The 23,655-nt window shown below is 39.3% G+C and overlaps 1 protein-coding gene across 3 annotated transcripts; it reads right to left on the reverse strand.

Annotated features, from left to right (window-relative positions):
* Window positions 1–4,009: 4,009 nt before the first annotated feature.
* On the reverse strand, window positions 4,010–22,930 carry LOC140169044 (uncharacterized). Of its 3 annotated transcripts, none has more exons than XM_072192330.1 (3): window positions 22,743–22,930; window positions 5,491–5,676; window positions 4,010–4,616 (listed from the first exon to the last, which is right to left on the reverse strand). In XM_072192330.1, the coding sequence occupies exons 1-3, from the start codon at window positions 22,765–22,767 to the stop codon at window positions 4,243–4,245; spliced, it is 585 nt and encodes a 194-aa protein (XP_072048431.1). In that variant the 5' UTR covers window positions 22,768–22,930; the 3' UTR covers window positions 4,010–4,242. The 3 variants fall into 3 exon arrangements, with proteins under 3 accessions (XP_072048431.1, XP_072048430.1, XP_072048429.1); XM_072192329.1 differs by lacking the exon at window positions 22,743–22,930 and adding an exon at window positions 13,219–13,340; XM_072192328.1 differs by lacking the exon at window positions 22,743–22,930 and adding an exon at window positions 13,125–13,240.
* Window positions 22,931–23,655: the final 725 nt, after the last annotated feature.

A 23,655-nucleotide genomic window follows, 5' to 3' on the forward strand; every position in this document is an offset into this window, starting at 1 on the left:
AAAGGGGCATTTCGTGATCCACAGCCTCATCCCCCCACTTTTCCCAAAAAAAGTTGAGATTTTTACACCACTGGATACCTCTGGCTACATAATGTTTATGTACCAAATATTTCTTGCAGATTAATTCGTTTAGCAAAAATATCGCCAAATTTGAATTTCGTTCTGGTGCACCAGAACGAAATTACAACACATTGTCTATGGAGCAGTGTAATACACATAATCATGCATAACTCGCATAACGCATAAAATCGGAATCAACTGAAATTTTGGAAATAAGCTTTTTTTCGTGGATATCTACTGAAAAATGTCATAAAAAGAGGATGCTAGGATCACAAAATCCTCCTTGAAAGAAACTTTAAAGCAGCCTGTCTGGTACAGCAAGTACATGTACTAGACCCAGTGCCCATAGCCCTCATATCACTAGGACTGTTACAGGGAGTTTAGCAACACAAAGTAGCGCTAAAGGTGCCACTACGTCACAGGATAGTGCTAAAGACACTGGTGGAAAGAGTTAACACAAACAGCATAAAGGAACTTTAAAGCAGCCTGTCTGGTACAGCAAGTACATGTACATGTACTAAACCCAGCACCCATAGCCCTCATATCACTAGGACTGTTACAGGGAGTTTAGTTTTAGTAGCGCTAAAGGTGCCACTACGTCACAGGATAGTGCTAAAGACATAGAGGTTATCCACGTTACTCATGTGTGACTTTTAACAAAAGGCGCTGATTCCCGTAGTATTCCTCATTCAATCCAATTCAATGCACGACCTCGGAGTTACTTGCATGACTTTGGCGGGCTATTTTGAAACAGTCATTGTTGCACATGCAGGTGCTTCTTGTGAAAATCCTAAACAACCTCTATTGTTGGAAAGAATTAACACTTAACTGTGTTAAGTGCTGTGACTTCCAATATTGCATTAAGGGGGTCATTTCACACTACTATTCATATCAGCATGTGGTTTTTTTCTTCAAAGGGACAGTCAGTAGATTACAATAAACCAATAAATGTGTTAAAGCCTCAATTTACGATCTTTTTACATTTTTAGATTTTTCTTCTTTTCTTCCAAAATTATAATATGCAATCATTATGAAAGTTCCCAATACATTTGGACGTGAAACACATTGGGAAGTTGCAAAGAAACAACATCATAAACTTCACCTCTATCACTCGAAATATCTCGCACTATTTGGATTAGGACGGCGAGTGCAGTCTCAGAGTTAGTCTCCTACGGAGCCAGTTAGGTTTTGAAAAAAATAAAGGTATATTCAGAAAAAAGATTGTACATTAAGGCTTTAACAACATATTTTTCTCAAGATGGCATAAAAATAGGTTTTGAAAAAAATAAAGGTATAGTCAGAAAAAAGATCGTACATTAAGGCTTTAACAACATATTTTTCTCAAGATGGCATAAAATAGGTTTTGAAAAAAATAAAGGTATAGTCAGAAAAAAGATCGTACATTAAGGCTTTAACAACATATTTTTCTCAAGATGGCATACCCCGCAGGAAGAAAATTTGTTTTTTTACTTTAACAAAAAGTATAGGAACAGCACTGAACATGCTGAGTGGTAATGAAATGTATTCTGAACCTTTTTATTGTTATTTTGTATGTGGAAGATAAGGTATACATTTCAAAAGTACCTTTTATTTTTGTAATAAAATCAAAGTTGTAACCAACCAAACTCCATTGCATAGTATCTTGATTTTAATATCAAACACATTTAAGATATCATGAGAGAAAAGTAATACTTAAACTTAAGGGGGTACTACACCCCTGGTCAATTTTGTGCCTATTTTTGCATTTTTCTCAAAAATTATAGCACATTGGTGACAAGTAAGATATGTATATTATAGGGGCAAGGACTACAACTACTGTACTGAAAATTCAGCAACTCGAAGCAAGTAGTTCTTGATTTATTGATCAAATATTGGTTTTCCCTCATTTTTGACTGTAACTCCACAACTAATGTCTGTGCTGAAATACAATTTTCAGTGCAGTAGTTGTAGTCCTTGCCCCTATAATATACATATCTTACTTGTCCCCAATGCGCTATAATTTTTGAGAAAAATGCAAAAATATGCACAAAATTGGGAATTGGGAATCCGATATTAACGTTCGCACAGTATTATTTTGTTGGAGCTCAGAGTACACCATACCTATCAAATTGCATTCTGAATAGGAGGAATATCCTTCTGATATCAAATAATTTAGATTTTTTGAAATTCGCGATATAATACAAATTTTATGACAAATTATTGAAATTTGATATTTTTACAAATTTTGATATTTAACAGTCCTCAAAGTAAAGTTTATAAATCTAATGATATGTACTTAAAGTGTATGTAGCTGGGATGAAAAGATGACGATCAATTGAAAATTTTGACCTTTCATATTGAAGATATACATTTTTATCCCAAAAGACCTAAACGTTTTTGGTGTTTTGGGGGGAAAATCCGAAAGGTCAAAATTTTTCAATTGATCGTTGATATGGGAAGTACATATCATTAGATTTATAAAGTTTACTTCGAGGACTGTTAAATATCAAAAAATCAATTTTTAACCATTTGCCATAAAATGTGTAAAAAAAAAATCAAAATTATTTGCTATCAGAAGGAGGACATTCTTCGTATTAATTCGACGCAATTCGATATGTCTGATGTCCCACAAAAAATACTGTCCAAACCAGGGGCGTAGCCAGCTTTTTTGGTCAGGGGGGGCAAAATAAAATTTTGGGGCACAGACGAAAAAAATTACAGTTGCATCATACAATACATAGAGACAAAAGGCTTTATTGGGATGATGTGCGCGCGTAGTGTGCAAAAAATTAGTATTTTACACTATTTTTGGCCATTATCAGGATGGAAAGGGCTTAATGTTTGCAATATGCGCGCGTCGCGGGGAAAAATTGTGTATTTTTGGGCTGAATTTCGGTAGAAAAGGGCTCCTTGCCCCTTTTCTTTTCCTTTGCCCTCCTGATTTTCCCTTTTATTTTTTTTGTCAGAGGGGCACTTTTTTCTTTCATTTTTTGTCAGGGGGGTACTGCTACTGGTCCAAACGTTGCTACCAGAGCCCATAACAGGTCTTCTAGTCAGTGAATTTAAATTTGATCAAATAATATCAAAATCTGTTGAATTTTAGTGAATTGTCAAAATGCTGTGGTACACCAGCTGTTGTGGTTTAATTTAGGCCACCAAAACAAATGCTGCACCCAATCCTGGCTACAGGCTTGACTGGAAAAACTTGAAATTGAACTATTTTATCAATTTGTAATCATTTTTTAAACCAGTTTAAAATATAAACACCAATATATCAAATTCCAAGACCTGAGTTAATTCTATAAAACAATTCATGTTTAGCAGTTGCACATTGTTTACAAATTAATTACGAACAAGTGTTAAAGGAAGGTGACCTGATATATTAGGAAAATCAAATTCTTTAAAACTTATGTACATATAACATAAAATGTTGTCCCTTTCAAGCATTCATGCAAAAAGAACCAAGTAAATGTTCCTTGTAAATGTGACTTGAATTGCTTAGGGGATTACTGACATTTATAGAGTGTAATACTGGTAACCTACAGTGTTTTTGTTAATGATAACCATCATGATCCTGTAATAAACTGATATCAAATCAGTGTTGCCAGTCTTCAGGAAATTTCCTGATTTCAGGAAATTTTACCCTGAAGATCCTGTATAAATGTATAGGCAAAGTACATTTTGCAGGAATTTTTTTCAGGATTTTTGGACAACACTGACTGGCATCTCTGTCAAATGAAAGATCCTATTTTTCTCATAACATATTGAAATTAGGAGTTCCAAATCGGTGTATTTCCGAAAGATATCACCAAAGAACTGTTGAATTAGTCTCATACGTGTTTCACACAATTGAGACTCATTCAAGTTTTTTAATGATTTCTTCAGAAATACACCGATTTGGAACGCCTAATTTCAGTATGTAAATTTAGAAAAATATGGGGGGTGGGGCTGTCAATCAGGTTGCCCTGTAAGTAAAGTGCGTAAAGTCTGAACACATTAGGCTGATCCAGTTGAAACCCATACACACCCTATCATGCCTATGGAAGACATGACCTTGCTCTCCTACTAGGTGTAGATTTCAAACATGGTCGCCCATTTAGGTGACTCAACCCCGTTTGAAATTCACCTGTGTGGAAGATTAAGATTAAGGTTGTGTCTTTTATGTATTGTGTATGTATTTCAACTGGAATAGCCATATTCCTACTATGGTATAATTATCCATAGTTTTAAAACAAGGAGCACTGTAAAATACAACATTTCATTACTAATCATATTAGAACATGCATTATTTTCAGTCTCTGTAACAGGATATACAGATATCGGTCCAGGCATTTCTGTTGTAACATCCGATTTCACTATACCATGTTTCTTACATGGCCATGTTTGGCAAAAACATGCCGTGCCTATGACTTCGCCTAACTTTTCCTGTCCAGTCGTGCCGTCTGTGATTGTGTAAGAGTCCACTTCGGTTTGGAAGACTTGTTGCAGCTGGCTTAGACTGACACAGGAGTCTGCTGGTGGCGACAGAATTCGACTTCCATTTAAGCAATATGAATCTGTCATCTTGGGTTGAAAATCTGTCAAAATGATAATGAAACAAGAGAAAGAAATGAACATGAAAGTTTTCAGCCTTTTATTGAGAGCTGTTCCCTTGTCTCTCCTCTCCTTTCTTTAATCTTTTCTGTTCTACTTTCCTCCTTTCTACTTTCTTTAATTTGCTTATTCCTTTCTTTGTCATTTTTCGTTCTCCTCCTAGTTTAGGTAACCGTGCGATTTCAGCTGTGGTAATTTAAATACAAACATCCCGGGGTCTCTAAACACAAATGACCATATAATAATACAGGTATGCTCTCCCGGAAAGACCCCTGTTTTAGGACCGCAAAGCTCTGAAAGACCCCTGAATTTGACCAAAATGGTTGCTGAAAGCCCCTGATTTTGAAAATTTCAGTTGTAAAAGATCCCTTAATTGCTCATTCCTTTTCTGTTTTTTCGAAGCGATTTTCAACCAGAAAGCCAAGAAAGACACTTGATTTTGACCAGGCCCGTACGCAGGATTTCATGGGGGGGGTGCTGATTTTGAAAAAGTGGACTTTTTCCAGGGGTGGGGGGCGATTTTGTGAAAAGTGGACTTTCTTCCTAAAATTTGGACCTTTTTTGTCCAAAAAAGCGTAGAAAATCTGATTCTTTTGTTTCGCCACGCTTGCAAATTATGAAATTTTGGGGAATTTTTTCCAAATTTGGGGGGTGCACCGCACCCCCCACACCCCTCCTGCGTACGGACCTGATTTTGACCGTTAGCAGGTCCTAAAGACCTCATTTTACCGGTATGTCATCAGCTCTCAAAGACCCACCATCTCCGAAATCCAGGGGAGCATACCCGGGAGCATACCGACCAAAAAATGATGCCCCCAGCAAAACTTCTTTCTCCCCTTTTAGAAGGATATTACTTACCCCATTGTTCCGGATACAAATAGGTTTGAATCAGACGGAAGTTTCCGGAGTCGCACTCTATTCTGTCAACTCCACAATCCGTTATGGTATTGTTTGTTTGTGTGCATTGTGGCCAAGAGGGGGATTGCCAGGGAATTCGTTTACGAGTAACACATTCATAACATTGCTTGCATTTTACCACCTCTCCTGCAGAAAAGAACGAAAGAATGATGATTGCAAAAGTGTAATAAACTCATAATGAGTAGTAAAAAAAAATCAGTTTTTTATGCCTTTTTTGGTCAAATTTAGGGTCTGGACCAAGTGAGATTGGACTAACTGGGTTTGGACCAAGTTGGATTACTAATAAATGGGTCTAGACCAAGTGATCTTGGACTTAACTGCAGGGGTCTTGACCAAATGAGATTGAACTAACTGGGTTTGGACCAAGTTGGAGTACTAAAAAATGGGTCTAGACCAAGTGATCTTGGACTAAACTGCAGGGGTCTGGACCAAGTGAGATTGGACTAACTGGGTAGACTAGGTGAGATTGGACTAAATGGGACATGGACCAAGTGAGACTGGAATAACTGGGTCTGAACCAAGTGGGATTTGGACTAAATGGGTCATTACAACAAGTTGCTATAGCCAATACAATTGGAGCACCATATTGGCCTGTTTGCCAAATATGGGCATTATAGTGGTGTCCGACCAATATTTATGAATATTGCATGGTACATGAAGGGAAAATACCCAGATGGTGTCCAAATTTGGCTCGAATATGCCTTGTGAGTTTGATATTTGTATGAATGAACTGTAGTATGAATGGTAGCATGCCGCCATCCACAGCCTTCTGTACATGTCAGCGCTGCGCTACTTGTGTGGTACATGTATTGTCAATGGCATTATCGGGCCTTGATTCACTACGAAACAGTGAAATACTTGGTTGAAATTACATTGGTACCTGAGTCGTTTTTTTTTAAGTTTTTAAATTTTTGCATGAAATATGAAGGTAAAACATCAAATCAATATTAATTGTGATATTTTGAGATTGGACTATAAGGTCTGGACCAAGTGAGATTGGACTAACTGGGTCTGGACCAAGTGAGATTGGACTAAATGGATCGCAACCAAGTGGGATTTGGACTAAATGGATCATGCTGGACCAAGTGAGATTGAATTTAAAAATAGGACCGGACCCAAGAGAGATTGGACTAAATGGTTCTCAACCAACTGGGATTTGGAATAAATGGGTCTGGACCAAGTAATCTTGGACTATAGAGTCTGGACCAAGTGAGATTGGAATAACTGGGTCTGGGCCAAGTGAGATTGGACTTTTGCATGAAATATGAAGATAAAACATCAAATCAATATTAATTGTGATATTTTGGCCTAAATACATTTGTTTAGCAAGATACGGCTTTCGAGTATGTGATTATTACGTAGTCAATTCACCACACCACACTTTTTCTAATGTCTGGACCAAGTGAGATTTGACTTAATGTGTCTAGACCAAGTTAGCACTTGTTCAGTGCCTAGTATATCGGTGTATGGGACCATGACAACCTCTCTCTGACATTACAAAATCCACCAGTCCTGCTGGCACGCCTCGCTGGCTTCGCGGCCATGCGCTCTTCGCGCGTACCTCCTCTCGAGGAACTAGATCTAGTTCTAGACCAAGTGAGATTGGACTAAATGTGTCTGGACTAAGTGAGATTGAATTAAATGGGTCTGGATCAAGTGAGATTGGACAAAATGGGTCTGGACCAAGTGAGATTGGACTAACTGGGTTTGGACCAAGTGGTTTAGACTAAATGGGTAAAAACCAAGTGAGATTGAACTAAATGGATCTGGACCAAGTGAGATTGGACTATTGGGTCTGGGCCAAGTGAGATTGGACTAACTGGGTCTGGACCAAGTGAGATTGAACTTAATGGATATGGACCAAGTGAGATTGGACAATAGGGTCTGGGCTAAGTGAGATTGGACTAAATGTGTCTGGACCAAGTGAGATTGGACTAAATGGGTCTGGACCAAGTGAGATTGAATTAAATGTGTCTGGACCAAGTGAGATTGGACAATAGGGTCTGGGCTAAGTGAGATTGGACTAAATGTGTCTGGACCAAGTGAGATTGGACTAAATGGGTCTGGATCAAGTGAGATTGAATTGAATGTGTCTGGATCAAGTGAGATTGAATTAAATGGGTCTGGATCAAGTGAGATTGGACTAAATGTGTCTTGACCAAGTGAGATTGGACTACAGGGTCTGGACCAAGTGAGATTGGACTACTACAGGGTCTGGGCCAAGTGAGATTGGACTATAGGGTCTGGACCAGGTGAGATTGGACTAACTGGGTCTGGACCAAGTGAGATTGGACTAAATGTGTCTGGATCAAGTGAGATTGAATTAAATGGGTCTGGATCAAGTGAGATTGGACTAAATGGGTCTGGACCAAGTGAGATTGGACTAAATGTGTCTGGACCAAGTGAGATTGACTAAATGATCGGGGCCAAGTGAGATGGGATTAAATGGGTCTGGACCAAGTGAGATTGGACTAAACGTGTCTGGACCAAGTGAGATTGGACTAAATGGGTCTGGGCCAAGTGAGATTGGACTAACTGGGTCTGGATCAAGTGAGATTGGACTAAATGTGTCTGGATCAAGTGAGATTGGACTATAGGGTCTGGATCAAATGAGATTGGACTATAGGGTCTGGATCAAGTGAGATTGGACTATAGGGTCTGGGCCAAGTGAGATTGGACTACAGGGTCTGGACCAAGTGAGATTGGACTATAGGGTCTGGACCAAGTGAGATTGGACTATAGGGTCTGGACCAAGTGAGATTGAATTAAATGTGTCTGGACCAAGTGAGATTGGACTAAATGCGTCTGGATCAAGTGAGATTGGACTAAATGTGTCTGGACTAAGTGAGATTGAATTAAATGGGTCTGGATCAAGTGAGATTGGACTACAGGGTCTGGACCAAGTGAGATTGGACTATAGGGTCTGGACCAAGTGAGATTGGACTAACTGGGTCTGGACCAAGTGAGATTGGACTAAATGCGTCTGGATCAAGTGAGATTGGACTAAATGTGTCTGGACTAAGTGAGATTGAATTAAATGGGTCTGGATCAAGTGAGATTGGACTATAGGGTCTGGACCAAGTGAGATTGGACTAAATGGGTCTGGGCCAAGTGAGATTGGACTATAGGGTCTGGATCAAGTGAGATTGGACTAACTGGGTCTGGGCCAAGTGAGATTGGACTAAATGGGTCTGGGCCAAGTGAGATTGGACTAACTGGGTCTGGACCAAGTGAGATTGAACTAAATGGGTCTGGGCCAAGTGAGATTGGACTAACTGGGTCTGGACCAAGTGAGATTGAACTAAATGGGTCTGGGCCAAGTGAGATTGGACTACACGGTCTGGACCAAGTGAGATTGGACTAAAGGGTCTGGACCAAGTGAGATTGAACTAAAGGGTCTGGACCAAGTGAGATTGGACTATAGGGTCTGGACCAAGTGAGATGGGACTAAATGGGTCTGGGCCAAGTGAGATTGGACTAAATGTGTCTGGATCAAGTGAGATTGGATTAAATGTGTCTGGACTAAGTGAGATTGAATTAAATGGGTCTGGATCAAGTGAGATTGGACTAAATTGGTCTGGACCAAGTGATATTGGATTAACTGTGTCTGGACCAAGTGAGATTAAATGTGTCTGGATCAAGTGAGATTGGACTAAATCTGGATCAAGTGAGATTGGACTAAATGGGTCTGGACCAAGTGAGATTGGATTAAATGTGTCTGGACCAAGTGAGATTGGACTAAATCTGGATCAAGTGAGATTGGACTAAATGGGATTGGACCAAGTGGGATTGGATTAAATGTGTCTGGACCAAGTGATCTTGGACTATAGGGTATGGACTAAGTGAGATTGAATTAAATGGGTCTGGACCAAGTGAGATTGGACTAAATGTGTCTGGATCAAGTGAGATTGGACTAAATGTGTCTGGACTAAGTGAGATTGAATTAAATGGATCTGGATCAAGTGAGATTGGACTAAATGGGTCTGGACCAAGTGAGATTGGACTAAACGTGTCTGGACCAAGTGAGATTGGACTATTATATAGGGTCTGGGCCAAGTAAGATTGGACTATAGGGTCTGGGCCAAGTGAGATTGGATTAAATGTGTCTGAACTAAGTGAGATTGAATTAAATGTGCCTGGATCAAATGAGATTGGACTATAGGGTCTGGACCAAGTGAGATTGGACTATAGGGTCTGGGCCAAGTGAGATTGGACTAAATGGGTCTGGACCAAGTGAGATTGGACTAACTGGGTCTGGACCAAGTGAGATTGTACTAACTAGGTATGGACCAAGTGAGATTGGACTAACTCGGTCTGGACCAAGTGAGATTGGACTAAATGGGTATGGGCCAAATGAGATAGGACTAACTGGGCCTGGACCAAGTAAGATTGGACTTCTACAAGGTCTGGACCAAGTGAGATTGGACTAAATGGGTCTGGGCCAAGTGAGATTGGACTAACTGGGTCTGGACCAAGTGAGATTGGACTTCTACAAGGTCTGGACCAAGTGAGATTGGACTAAATGTGTCTGGACCAAGTGAGATTGGACTAACTGGGTCTGGACCAAGTGAGATTGGACTTCTACAAGGTCTGGACCAAGTGAGATTGAACTAAATGTGTCTGGACCAAGTGAGATTGAATTAAATGGGCCTGGACCAAGTGGCATTACCGACCGGGTCACATTGGACGTACCTACATGTAGTGGCAAATCACTATTATGAGATCTGTTGGGATTTTAGAGCAAAATCCCGGTAGTTTTGTGGCCCGTAATAATATATTATGGCACAACTTGAAATATCTATAGATACATGGGCCACAAAGCTACAGAGCTGAGAAGATATTGGAAGTATTCATATAACGGCATTCCGTACGCGTACGGTCAATGGATGGATGGATTGTATTTTTATTTATTTTATTTATTTATTTATAATTTAATACCAGGGTCCAAGTTCAGGTCTTGTTGTCATTATGATACTACAAACAGTTGCTGCAGTGATAGTGATATTGTATCTCGTCTGTGTCAATTGATTCCATGAATTGTATTTATATCCAACGGCCATTGAAGTGCGGAATAGGAATATTGCATTTATTGCATGCACGGGTGATTGAAATGAATGTGGAATGGATGAATGGACTCCGTACGTGCATTAGGCTCCCGGCATGCGGCATGAACTCCTTTTTGAACTCCCAAACTCTTTATCATAAAAAGTCGGGTTATAAACCGAATGCTTTGAAATATTCATTAGAGTGGAGTAAGTTTCAGAACCTACGAAGTTGTTACTATGGAAAGCCAACCAAATAAAGTTGCACTTTGGTGTGTGCCCCGTACACTCTCCACTGTATTCTGTAAAAGTATCGCTGAAGTTGAAAACTCTGTCATCTTTTTGGAGTACTACGTTACTGCTGCTCATAGTGGTCCCGAGCAGATTGTATCAGTATTATCACACCCGAATGACCCCGTCATAGGAAGAATCGGTCGATTTGTTCCTGAACCTAACTTTACCTATGCGTATGTGAAGGAAGAATTTGAGAGTGAAGAGCAGGGCAAGGAACTGTATTTTGTCAAAGATATGGCTTATGCATTAGGAGGAGAGTTTGGTAGACTTCCAGAAGGATATCAACATACATTTTTGATGCGGCATCCAGCTCACGTCTTCAAGTCTTATAACATTTTAATGACCGAAAAAATGGGAATGCCTTCTCTGAAATCTGTTCTACCGCAAGGTTTTGCCTTCAAAGAAATGTATGAGCTTTACGAGTATGTTACAAAAGAATTGAAGCAAAGGCCTGTCATCATTGATGCCGATGACCTGAAGGCCGACCCTGAAGGAATCATGCGTTCTTACTGCGATGCCACAGGGATATCTTTTAGTAAGTCCATGCTATCTTGGAAACCTCAAGTACCACGGCCACACCTATCTAAATGGACATCTTCGTCGATAATTTGGATGCAAAACCAGAGGTATGGTTTATACAAAGAAGCTTTTGAAAGCACCAAGTTTAAGAGAAGTGATCCTAAATCGATTAATATAGACGCATTGTCTGGTCAGGTGAAGGAATGTACCGAGTTCAGTTTGCCTTACTATAAAAAATTATATGAACTCCGTCTTAAACCAAACTCGTAAACGGAATCTACCAATATTAAACATGACTAGTAAAGAAACCAAGTAAAGTTTGTCCGAACAAAAGGCACCTCTCGATGAATAGCGTGTCGGTCTAGACCAAGTACGAACGTGAGATTGGAATAATTGGGTCTGGACCAAGTGGGAGTTGGACAAAATGGGTCTAGACTAAGTGATCTTGGATTAAACTGCAGGGGTCTGGACCAAGTGAGATTGGACTAACTGGGTCTAGACCAAGTACGAATGTGAGATCGGAATAATTGGGTCTGGACCAAGTGGGAGTTGGACTAAATGGGTCTAGACTAAGTGATCTTGGATTAAACTGCAGGGGTCTGGACCAAGTGAGATTGGACTAACTGGGTCTAGCCCATTACCATTAGTACGAATGTGAGATTGGAATAACTCGTTCTGGACCAAATTTGGACTAAATGGGTCTGGACCAAGTGAGATTGGACTAAATGGATCTTAACCAAGTGGGATTTGGACTAGAAATTATTTGCATGATTAAGTGAGATTGGACTATAGGGTCTGGACCAAGTGAGATTGGACTAACTGGGTCTGGAACAAGTGAAATTGGACTAACTGGGTCTAGACCAAGTGGGATTTGGACTAACTGGGTCTGGAACAAGTGAAATTGGACTAACTGGGTCTAGACCAAGTGGGATTTGGACTAACTGGGTCTGGACCAAGTAAAATTGGACTAACTGGGTCTGGCCAAGTAAGATTTGACTAACTCGGTATGGACCAAGTGCGATTGGACTAAATGGATCTCAACCAAGTGGGATTTGGGACTAAATGGATCCGGACCAAGTGGGATTTGGATTAAACGGATATGGACAAAGTGAGATTGAATTTAATGGTTCTGGAACAAGTGCAGGGGGGGAGGTTGGACCGAGTGGTATTGCCGGGCCACATATAGTGGCAAATCACTATTATTAAATCCCATTAGTTTTATGGTACAACTTGAGGTGTCTATGGCCAAGCTACAGAGCGGTATAGACTGCGGAACTCAGTCCTCAATGATAGTCAGTCATTTATCTTTTGGTCGTTATATGACTATCATTTGAGGGACTGAGTTGTTATAATATATCTTCCGAGGTGCAATTTCAGACAATAGCTGGGGATTAGTGGGGCAGAGGTTATCTATTGAATCCTTTCATGACCGACCACTGAAGCATAGTCAAGCCTGCCAAGGACACTCGGCACAAATTGAAAGACCATCACAAAAGAATGCATGCATGTCAGGTCATCGACACCAATTTGGTGTTTGTTTTATGACACAAATTTGGTGTCTGTTATGCACCTCGAAATATGTACCTTAAAAATATGTACCTTAAAGTCTGTATCTAAGAGCGGTAGTAGATATTGGAAGCATATACCGGTATTCCGTACGCGTGTACCTCATAATTATTTGAAAAATCTAAAATGATTCAATAATTGACACAGACTTACCGAGATACAATAGCACTATCACTGCAGCAACTGTTTGTAGTATCATAATAACAACAAAACCTGAACTTGGACCGCCGTATTAAATTATTTTTACCTACAACCGGCACTGTAGGCAGCATCCATAGTCATATTCACTGAACGTATTCATGAGTTGTATTTATATCCAACGGCCATTGAAGTGCGAATTAGGAATAGTACATTTATTGCATGCACGGATGATAGAAATGCATGTGGAATGGATGAATGGACTCCGTACATGTATGAGGCTCCCGGCATGTGGCATGAACTCCTTTTTGAACTCCTGAACTCTTTATCATAATTTATGTTGCTACGTATAGTCCAGTCATTTTCACAATGTTTTTTCTTTTGACTGTAACTTGTATAGAGATATTTAAAAAAAATATTTTAGATTAGATGAAATGATTATGAGGTATGTTAACAATTTTGTAGGCTCCGAAACTTTTTATTACATGTTTTTACAGTGCCTGCTCAACTTTGGAACAGATGTTCGATATTTTGTACAACTTGCACTGATGGAAGGTAACCCTTTGTTAAGAGCTTTTGTTCAGGGAGTTTGACCTGTCTTTGAAAAATATATCATGAAAGCCAAAATCACCTTTAACCCAAATTCACACGAATGCACAACATTAACGCACTGTTTGATTAAGTTAACAAAATTCAATAACATGAAGGCTTGGCAATAAAATTTGAACCTACTAATCTATTCTTTGTAGACGGCATTTTTTTACCAGAATCTTCACTTTGGTCACAAATTTATTGTCCCTCAATAAACTTTTTCGGCTTCTGAGATGCGGTGACCTGTTTCATGCTAACATCATAGCGGCAATCTCATTGGTTACAAACCAAACAAGGCTATAGCCATGGATACTATGAAAACGACGATTAGGGACACACTTAGAAATCTGCTTGAAAAAACGTCAAACTTCTTTTGATATGGTAAAATTAACCTGGTAATCTTAAATGGGATGGTATTATGCTTTGATTATCTACGGTTGTATATGATTGAGGCCAGATTCCGCTATGTTTTAGTTTTATAATACGGGTTTATTGCCATTGTCATTTCCTCTTAACAAAAGGAAAAGAAAATGATTAGAATTAAAATTCAACCAGGGTTCGAACCCACGTCCTCCGGATCCATAGTCAGTTGCTAATGAGTCGTTCTGCTAGAAAGGTGTTTGTTCATCATACTTATTGCATTGATTACGGAATAAAGCGCATACACACGATATAATAATACTAATCTATTTATAGGACCTACTAATGAATAATTATAATATCCAATCAATAATGAACTTGCCTCTGACTATGCATGTATAGGGCCTACACCACATTTCGCCATACTGCATTCTAGAAACGCTTGCTGTTAGAATAAGAAAAATTTTAATGCTAATTTATTGCACATTCTAGGGAAGCGTGGTAACCTTTTTAAAATAACCGAGTGAGAGGGTTTTCAAGAAAACATTTTTCCTGTCAAAACTGAAGCATCCTCTGTATAAAAGAAAATATGAATATTAACTGCAGGTTATCAATTTTGAGGTTTTTACATATCTTAAATATCTAGATATTTTGCTCCACAATGCCGTTTACAGCTGTTTACCCCAATGAAATCGAACATTCCTAAGCGAAGATATTGAGTTCGTAAGTTATGTTATTATAAAATTTGAAATAGAGATATCGGCCTTTAAAAAATATTATTGACAATGTTTAGAGTAGGAATTACCTAGAAAACTGTCTCAAAAAATACAAGATGCCACTTATATTCCGGTCTGAAACTATCAGACAATATTTTAAACATTACTAACATCACAAATTCCCAACAAACCCAAATTGTGAAAAAATCTTGCCCGGGCAGATTTTTGGCTATTTCTCCATTTACGATCCTGCCCAAAAGTGTCTCCTTTTGACATGACACGTCACATATAACGATTCATGATACCCAATTGTAGCACATTTGATGTCGTTTATGAGACAGAGAATTTTATTTCAATTTTATATATGCCAAAATATTTTTTAATCGAGCAAGAATAAGGATGGAAAAAACGTTGAAAATTCTATGTGAATATTACATTAGACCCAACCAAAGATTACTGTTTCGTTGTTATGGTAATCTAATCTTTTATTTCCTGAAGAAACATTAAGGGTCTAATGTCGATTATTCACATACTTGATTAAAACATCGAACGTTTATACAAGAAAAATGGTAGGTTCCTCTGTAGTATTTTACTGACCATGGAAATGTACTGACACACGAGCACGTGTCAAAATCGATATAATGTATTGTCCATATAGACGCCCATTTATCATGTTTATTGTTGGATTTTTTGTATAGGTCTATAGAACACGCATCAGTTAACAACAATTGAGTGCTAATAATACACATTACTGTTTTTAGGTAAATAAAATTCCAAAATATGGTACGTTTTCTGCCTTTGCTTGTCACGTGGTAGGCCTATGTTGAAGTTGCGATTATATCTTCAAATAAGTTTCAAATGGATTGCAACAAGACAAGTGGCCGAGTTGTCTAAGGCGCTAGGTTCATAGTGTGTCCAAAGTAGTGCGGCGTGAGTTCGAACCCCGCCTCCGCCAAACTTTAATGAAGTAAAATTAAAATTAAATTTTACTTTAAAAAAATTGTCAAATTGGGGAAAAGTGACTGCAGAATTTATGTATGGCGTGGAGTGGTGTGTATAGGGCCTATAAGCTATAGGCTACTTCTGAAGTTTTAATTAACACTGAATTATAACAATATATTTAATATAGTGATAGTAATGGTAAATTCAATACTGATAATTATCAACAACAAATTACAAGTGATTATAATTGATTCAATCACTGTACAATCAACGTATACAAAGAAGTATATTATTAAGCCAAGACGCAATCATTAATGCGGGAAGTATAAAACGTAGTCGCCACTCATGCACTTTTTTGAGATATTAATACAGCACCGAAGACTACGACTTTTGCGAAAGCAGCCTTGAACCCTGAATTCAGAGGTAAATTTTGGGTTGTTACACGGAATCCAATGTAATTATATCATGAAAAGACCCGACGAGATGAATACGATACTTAATATTCAGAGCCATTCTGCATTCTGTTATTTGCAAAAGCCGACGGTCAGACAGAAATTCTAAAAGGAGCAGGACCAGATATCAGTGTTAATTCCAAGGTAAGCTTAAAACGCATTGAAAACGCAAAAATGCAGTCACAAAATTTATAATATTACCAAATTTCGGAAAAAACACCCTCAAAATTTAAAACAATCATGAACTTTCCAAAATAAATGCACATTTGGCGCTGTGATTTGGGATTCCTCCAGTTACCCGTACTTTTAAGTTTGCCCTTACCCCAGCCCTTAAGATGCGCTGCGAACTAACTATGATATTTATTTTTAGAACAAATAATTTTGAATGCGGCTATGTGCATCAAATTTGAGGACACATTTTGTAAAAACTTTGCGTAGCCTGAAATACATTGTTCTATAATTTAAAACAATGATTGGAAAATGTTTTTGCATATGAGACACTAATACAATTATATCTAGTCTTGTTCTTGATGCTGATCAGTTTCGCTCATTAAGTTCCACAAGACTCTCAGAAGTAATAATCAATAACTTATGTCCCACGAAGTTCATTGTAGAACATTAGATCCTTTACGATATTGACAAACATAACTTTCGCCATTCATTCTTTCTTCAGGAATCAAATTTATACCATTTGACAGATCCGCTATATTAAAAACCCAGCTTGATGGAGAGGACAGGGGTAGTGTTGAATTTAACTGGAATAGCTCATTGCATATCCTATGTGGGATAGGCACGCACTTTGGCGTCAAAATCATCCCTGTCAGAATACTGAGCTTGTTTCTTTCAGGCGTACTCCCGCCCCCCCCAACTCAACACAAAAGTTGACAACCATGAGAGTTACTAAATCTTTCAAAGGCAGCCTTTGCAATGATTTTTCATCAAATTTACCCCCCCTTTTTCATGTAAAATCGAGGACCCCTTTTTTGTAGTTTTTAATGACCAGAATTTCAAACACCCCTTTTCAATGATTAGAATTTCAAACACCCCTTATCAATGACACTAAATATTGACATAACATTTCTGGATTTTCTCAAGTACCTCTTTTATTTCGCGGACAATGCAAATTAAATACCTCTATTTTGCTGATTTCACTGTCAAATTTCTCGGACAGTGTAAATTAAATACCCCTATTTTGCCAATTTCGCGGTTAAAAAAATAGCCCATTTTCTGCGCAATTTGGTAACTCTCATGGTTGTCAACTTTTGTGTTGAGTTGGGGGGGGGGGGGCGGGGGCGTACTGTGGAATTTCTTCGTACGATTTTAATTTCTCGGAAAAAATTGAAGATGGCTGCCTCCATCAAAATTGGGACATACTTTGACAAAACTAGCTGTAACTTAAAGCAGAATTTTTAACCATTTATATTAACTTCGACCTAGCAAATAGGACCCTGAACTGCCAATAGTTTGCAGCCACGCTATCTGCAATTCAAGCTATATGATTTAATAGTAAAGAGTGTTTGTTATGTAAACAAATTTTAAAAGATACGTAATCGGCCAATGGTCAGAATATCACAAATATAGAATTTGTTGTTTTGTAAAGGCCGATGTATACTCCATGATCGACGTATGAGGCATCTCACGATGATGCGATTTTTTGTCATCTCATCGTCTCGAGATGCATTCGAGTCGGGTCTGGACCAGGTGAGATTGGAATAATTAGGTCTGGACCAAGTGGGAGTTGGACTAAATGGGTCTAGACCAAGTGATCTTGGAATAAACTGCAGGGTCTGGATCAAGTGAGATTAGACTAACTGGGTCTGGACCAAGTGAGGTTGGACTAACTGGGTCTGGACCAAGTGAGATCGGATTAAATGGTCTGGACCAAGTGGGATTTAGACTAAACGGGTCTGGACCAAGTGAGATCCGACTAAATGGGTCTGGACCAAGTGAGATTGGACTAAATGGGTCTGGAGCAAGTGGGATTGGACTAACTTGGTCTGGACCAAGTGAGATTGAAATAATCAGGTCTGGACCAAGTGGGAGTTGGACTAAATGGGTCTAGACCAAGTGATCTTGGAATCAACTGCAGGGTCTGGACCAAGTGAGATTGGATTAACTGGGTCTAGACCAAGTGGGATTTAGACTAAATGGGTCTGGACCAAGTGAGATTAGACTAACTGGGTCTGGACCAAGTGAGGTTGGACTAACTGGGTCTGGACCAAGTGGGAATTGGACTAAATGGGATGGACCAAGTGAGATTGGACTAACTGGGTCTGGACCAAGTGGGAATTGGACTAAATGGGACACGGACCAAGTGAGATTGGACTAACTCGGTCTGGACCAAGTAGGATTTGGACTAAATGGGTCTTCACCAAGTGAAATGGGACTAACTGGGTTTGGCCGGAACAAATGATCTTGATCTAAACTGCAGGGGTCTAGACCAAGTGAGATTGGACTAAATGGGTATGGGCCAAGTGAGATTGGACTAACTGGGGCTGGACCAAGTGAGATTGGACTAAATGGGTCTGGGCCAAGTGAGATTGGACTATAGGGTCTGGACCAAGTGAGATTGGACTAAATGGGTATGGGCCAAGTGAGATTGGACTAACTGGGGCTGGACCAAGTGAGATTTGACTAAATGGGTCTGGACCAAGCGAGATTTGACTTAATCGGTCTGGATCAAGTGAGATTTGACTAAATGGGTCTGGATCAAGTGAGATTTGACTAAATAGGTCTGGATCAAGTGAGATTTGACTAAATGGGTCTGGATCAAGTGAGATTTGACTAACTGGGTCTGGACCAAGTGAGATTTGACTAAATGGGTCTGGACCAAGTGAGATTTGACTAAATGGGTCTGGATCAAGTGAGATTTTACTAAATGGGTCTGGATCAAGTGAGATTTGACTAAATGGGATGGACCAAGTGAGATTTGACTAACTGGGTCTGGATTAAGTGAGATTTGACTAAATGGGTCTGGATCAAGTGAGATTTGACTAAATGGGTCTGGATCAAGTGAGATTTGACTAAATGGGTCTGGATCAAGTGAGATTTGACTAACTGGGTCTGGACCAAGTGAGATTGGACTAACTGGGTCTGGACCAAGTGAGATTTGACTAAATGGGTCTGGATCAAGTGAGATTTGACTAAATGGGATGGACCAAGTGAGATTTGACTAAATGGGTCTGGATCAAGTGAGATTTGACTAAATGGGATGGACCAAGTAAGATTTGACTAACTGGGTCTGGATTAAGTGAGATTTGACTAAATGGGTCTGGATCAAGTGAGATTTGACTTAATGGGTCTGGATCAAGTGAGATTTGACTAAATGGGTCTGGATCAAGTGAGATTTGACTAAATGGGTCTGGATCAAGTGAGGTTGGATTAACTGGGTCTGGACCAAGTGAGATTTGACTTAATGGTTCTGGATCAAGTGAGGTTGGACTAACTGGGTCTGGACCAAGTGTATTGGACTAACTGGGTCTGGACCAAGTGAGATTTGACTAAATGGGTCTAGACCAAGTGAGATTGGACTAACTGGGTCTGGATCAAGTGAGATTTGACTAAATGGGTCTGGATCAAGTGAGATTTGACTAAATGGGTCTGGATCAAGTGAGATTTGACTAAATGGGTCTGGATCAAGTGAGATTTGACTAAATGGGTATGGACCAAGTGAGATTGGACTAACTGGGTCTGGAACAAGTGAGATTTGACTAAATGGGTCTGGATCAAGTGAGATTTGACTAAATGGGTCTGGATCAAGTGAGATTTGACTAAATGGGTCTGGATCAAGTGAGATTTGACTAAATGGGTCTGGATCAAGTGAGGTTGGACTAACTGGGTATGGGCCAAGTGAGATTGGACTAACTGGGTCTGGACCAAGTGAGATTTGACTAAATGGGTCTGGACCAAGTGAGGTTGGACTATAGGGTCTGGGCCAAGTGAGATTGGATTAACTGGGTCTGGACCAAGTGAGATTGGACTAACTGGGTCTGGACCAAGTGAGATTGGACTAACTGGGTTGAATTCTGGATGGACCAAGTGAGATTTGACTAAATGGGTCTGGACCAAGTGAGATTGGACTATAGGGTCTGGTGCAAGTGAGATTGAACTAAATATGTCGGGACTAAGTGAAGTGAGATTGAATTAAATGGGCCTGGACCACGTGCAGTGGGGTTGGACCAAGTGGCATTACCGACCGGGCCACATTGGACGTACCTACATGTAGTGGCAAATGACTATTATGGGAACTGTTTGGAGATATTGGAAGTATTCATAAAACGGTATTCCGTACGCGTACCCCATAATTATTTGAAAAATCTAAAATGATTCAATTTACACAGACGAGATACAATAGCACTATCACTGCAGCAATTGTTTGTAGTATCATAATGACAACAAAACCTGAATTTGAATCCGGTACTAAATTATTTTGACCTAGGCAGCATCCATTGTCGTGTACACGGAACGTATTCATGAGTTGTATTTATATCCAACGGCCATTGAAGTGCGAAATAGTAATATTGCATTTATTGCATGCACGGATGATAGAAATGCATGTGGAATGGATGGATGGACTCCGTACGTGTATGAGGCTCCCGGCATGCGGCATGAACTCCTTTTTGAACTCCTAAACTCTTTATCATAAAGAGACGTGTTATAAACCGAATGCTTTGAAATATTCATTAGAGTGGAGTAAGTTTCAGAACCTACGAAGTTGTCACTATGGAAAGCCAACCAAATAAAGTAGCACTTTGGTGTGTACCCCGTACACTCTCCACTGTATTCTGTAAAAGTATCGCTGAAGTTGAAAACTCTGTCATCTTTTTGGAATACTACGTTACTGCTGCTCATAGTGGTCTCGAGCAGATTGTATCAGTATTATCACACCCGAATGACCCCGTCATAGGAAGAATTGGTCGATTTGTTCCTGAACTCAGGAGGGTGAAAGTGCATAGGAACAATGCCGGAAACTACGTCACGCTATTGTTCGACCTAGGCTACATATTTTTTAACGCATGCGTGTTCGTCAATACAGCTTTAGTCTCCTCCACCTTCGCAACACGGTACGTGGAGTGTCTGGAATCACACTGACGGCGGAGGAGAATACTAGCTGGTCAGACAGTTTAATTTTATCAAACATATAATACCTGAACAATCACAGTCATTTGATCGATTTACTACAGAATATAATTGATTATTCAAAATGTAATTTTAATATTGTAAACCTGTTAACTTGTATATTTGTGTACTAAAATATAAGGACACGTGAATAAAATCATGTCGAAGACAAAATGGCCGCTAATCCGCCCATTGCCTTCAAAGAAATGTATGAGCTTTACGAGTATGTTACAAAAGAATTGAAGCAAAGGCCGGTCATCATTGATGCCGATGACCTGAAAGCCGACCCTGAAGGAATCATGCGTTCTTACTGCGATGCCACAGGGATATCTTTTAGTAAGTCTATGCTGTCTTGGAAACCTGAAGTACCACGGCCACACCTGTCTAAATGGAAATCTTCGTCGATAATTTGGATGCAAAACCAGAAGTATGGCTTATACAAAGAAGCTTTTGAAAGCACCAAGTTTAAGAGAAGTGAATCGATTAATATAGACGCATTGTCTGGTCAGGTGAAGGAATGTACCGAGTTCAGTTTGCCTTACTATAAAAAATTACATGAACTCCGTCTTAAATCAAACTAGTAAACGGAATCTACCAACATTAAACATGACTAGTAAAGAAACCAAGTAAAGTTTGTTCGAACAAAAGGTACCTTTTGATGAATAGCGTGTCGGTCTAGACCAAGAACGAACGTGAGATTGGAATGATTCGGTCTGGACCAAGTGGGAGTTGGACTAAATGGGTCTAGACTAAGTGATCTTGGATTAAACTGCAGGGGTTGGACCAAGTGAGATTGGACTAACTGGGTCTTGACCAAGTGGGATTTGGACTAGAAATAATCTGCATGATTAAGGAAGATTGGACTATAGGGTCTGGACCAAGTGAGATTGGACTAACTGGGTCTGGAACAAGTGGAATTGGACTAACTGGGTTTAGACCAAGTGGGATTTGGACTAACTGGGTCTGGACCAAGTGAAATTGGACTAACTGGGTCTGGACCAAGTAAAATTTGACTAACTCGGTATGGACCAAGTGCGATTGGACTAAATGGATCTCAACCAAGTGGGATTTGGGACTAAATGGATCTGGACCAAGTGGGAATTGGATTAAACGGATATGGACCATGGTTCTGGAACAAGTGCAGGGGGGTTGGACCGAGTGGTATTGCTGGGCCTCATCGTACTACATGTAGTGGCAAATCACTATTATTAAATCCCATTAGTTTTATGGTACAACTTGAGGTGTCTATGGCCAAGCTACAGAGCGGTAGTAGATATTGGAAGCATATACCGGTATTCCGTACGCATGTACCTCATAATTATTTGAAAAATCTAAAATGATTCAATCGACACAGACTTACCGAGATACAATAGCACTATCACTGCAGCAACTGTTTGTAGTATCATAATAACAACAAAACCTGAACTTGGACCGCGGTATTAAATTATTTTTACCTACAACCGGCACTGTAGGCAGCATCCATAGTCATATACACTGAACGTATTCATGAGTTGTATTTATATCCAACGGCCATTGAAGTGCGAATTAGGAATAGTGCATTTATTGCATGCACGGATGATAGAAATGCATGTGGAATGGATGAATGGACTCCGTACATGTATGAGGCTCCCGGCATGTGGCATGAACTCCTTTTTGAACTCCTGAACTCTTTATCATAATTTATGTTACTGTGTAAAGTCCAGTCATTTTCACAATGTTTTTTCTTTTGACTGTAACTTGTATAGAGATATTTTTTAATAAATAAATTTTAGATTAGATTAATATGATTAAATGTCAGGTATGTTAACAATTTTGTAGGCTCCGAAATGACATGTTTTTACAGTGCCTGCTCAACTTTGGAACAGATTTTCGATATTTTGTACAACTTACACTGATGGAAGCTTATTAGTAACCCTTTGTTAAGAGCTTATCTTCAGGGAGTTTGACCTGTCTTTGAAAAATATATCATGAAACCCAAATTCACACGAATGCACAACATTAACACACTGTTTGATTAAGTTAACAAAATTCAATAACATGTATAAATCAACATAAAGGCTTTGCAATAAAATTTGAACCTACTGATCTATTCTTTGTAGACGGCATTTTTTTACCAGAATCTGCACTTTGGTCACAAATTTATTGTCCCTCAATAAACTTTTTCGGCTTCTGAGATGCGGTGACCTGTTTCATGCTAACATCATAGCGGCAATCTGATTGGTTACAAACCAAACAAGGCTATAACCATGGATACTATGAAAACGACGATTAGGGACACACTTAGAAACCTGCTTGAAAAACCGCCAAACTTCTTTTGATATGGTAAACTTTACCTGGTAATCTTAAATGGGATGGTATTATGCTTTG

The sequence above is a fragment of the Amphiura filiformis genome, chromosome 14 (assembly GCF_039555335.1).
Source record: "Amphiura filiformis chromosome 14, Afil_fr2py, whole genome shotgun sequence".
Taxonomy (NCBI): domain Eukaryota; kingdom Metazoa; phylum Echinodermata; class Ophiuroidea; order Amphilepidida; family Amphiuridae; genus Amphiura; species Amphiura filiformis.

Coding starts and splice junctions, on each gene's coding strand:
- LOC140169044 (XM_072192328.1), bottom strand. CDS start 13,170: ATGATACTACAAACAGTTGCTGCAGTGATAGTGCTATTGTATCTCG. Junction 5,677..13,124: donor GATAGTGCTATTGTATCTCG/GTAAGTCTGTGT, acceptor TCTTTTCTGCAG/GAGAGGTGGTAAAATGCAAG. Junction 4,617..5,490: donor TTTGTATCCGGAACAATGGG/GTAAGTAATATC, acceptor TCATTTTGACAG/ATTTTCAACCCAAGATGACA.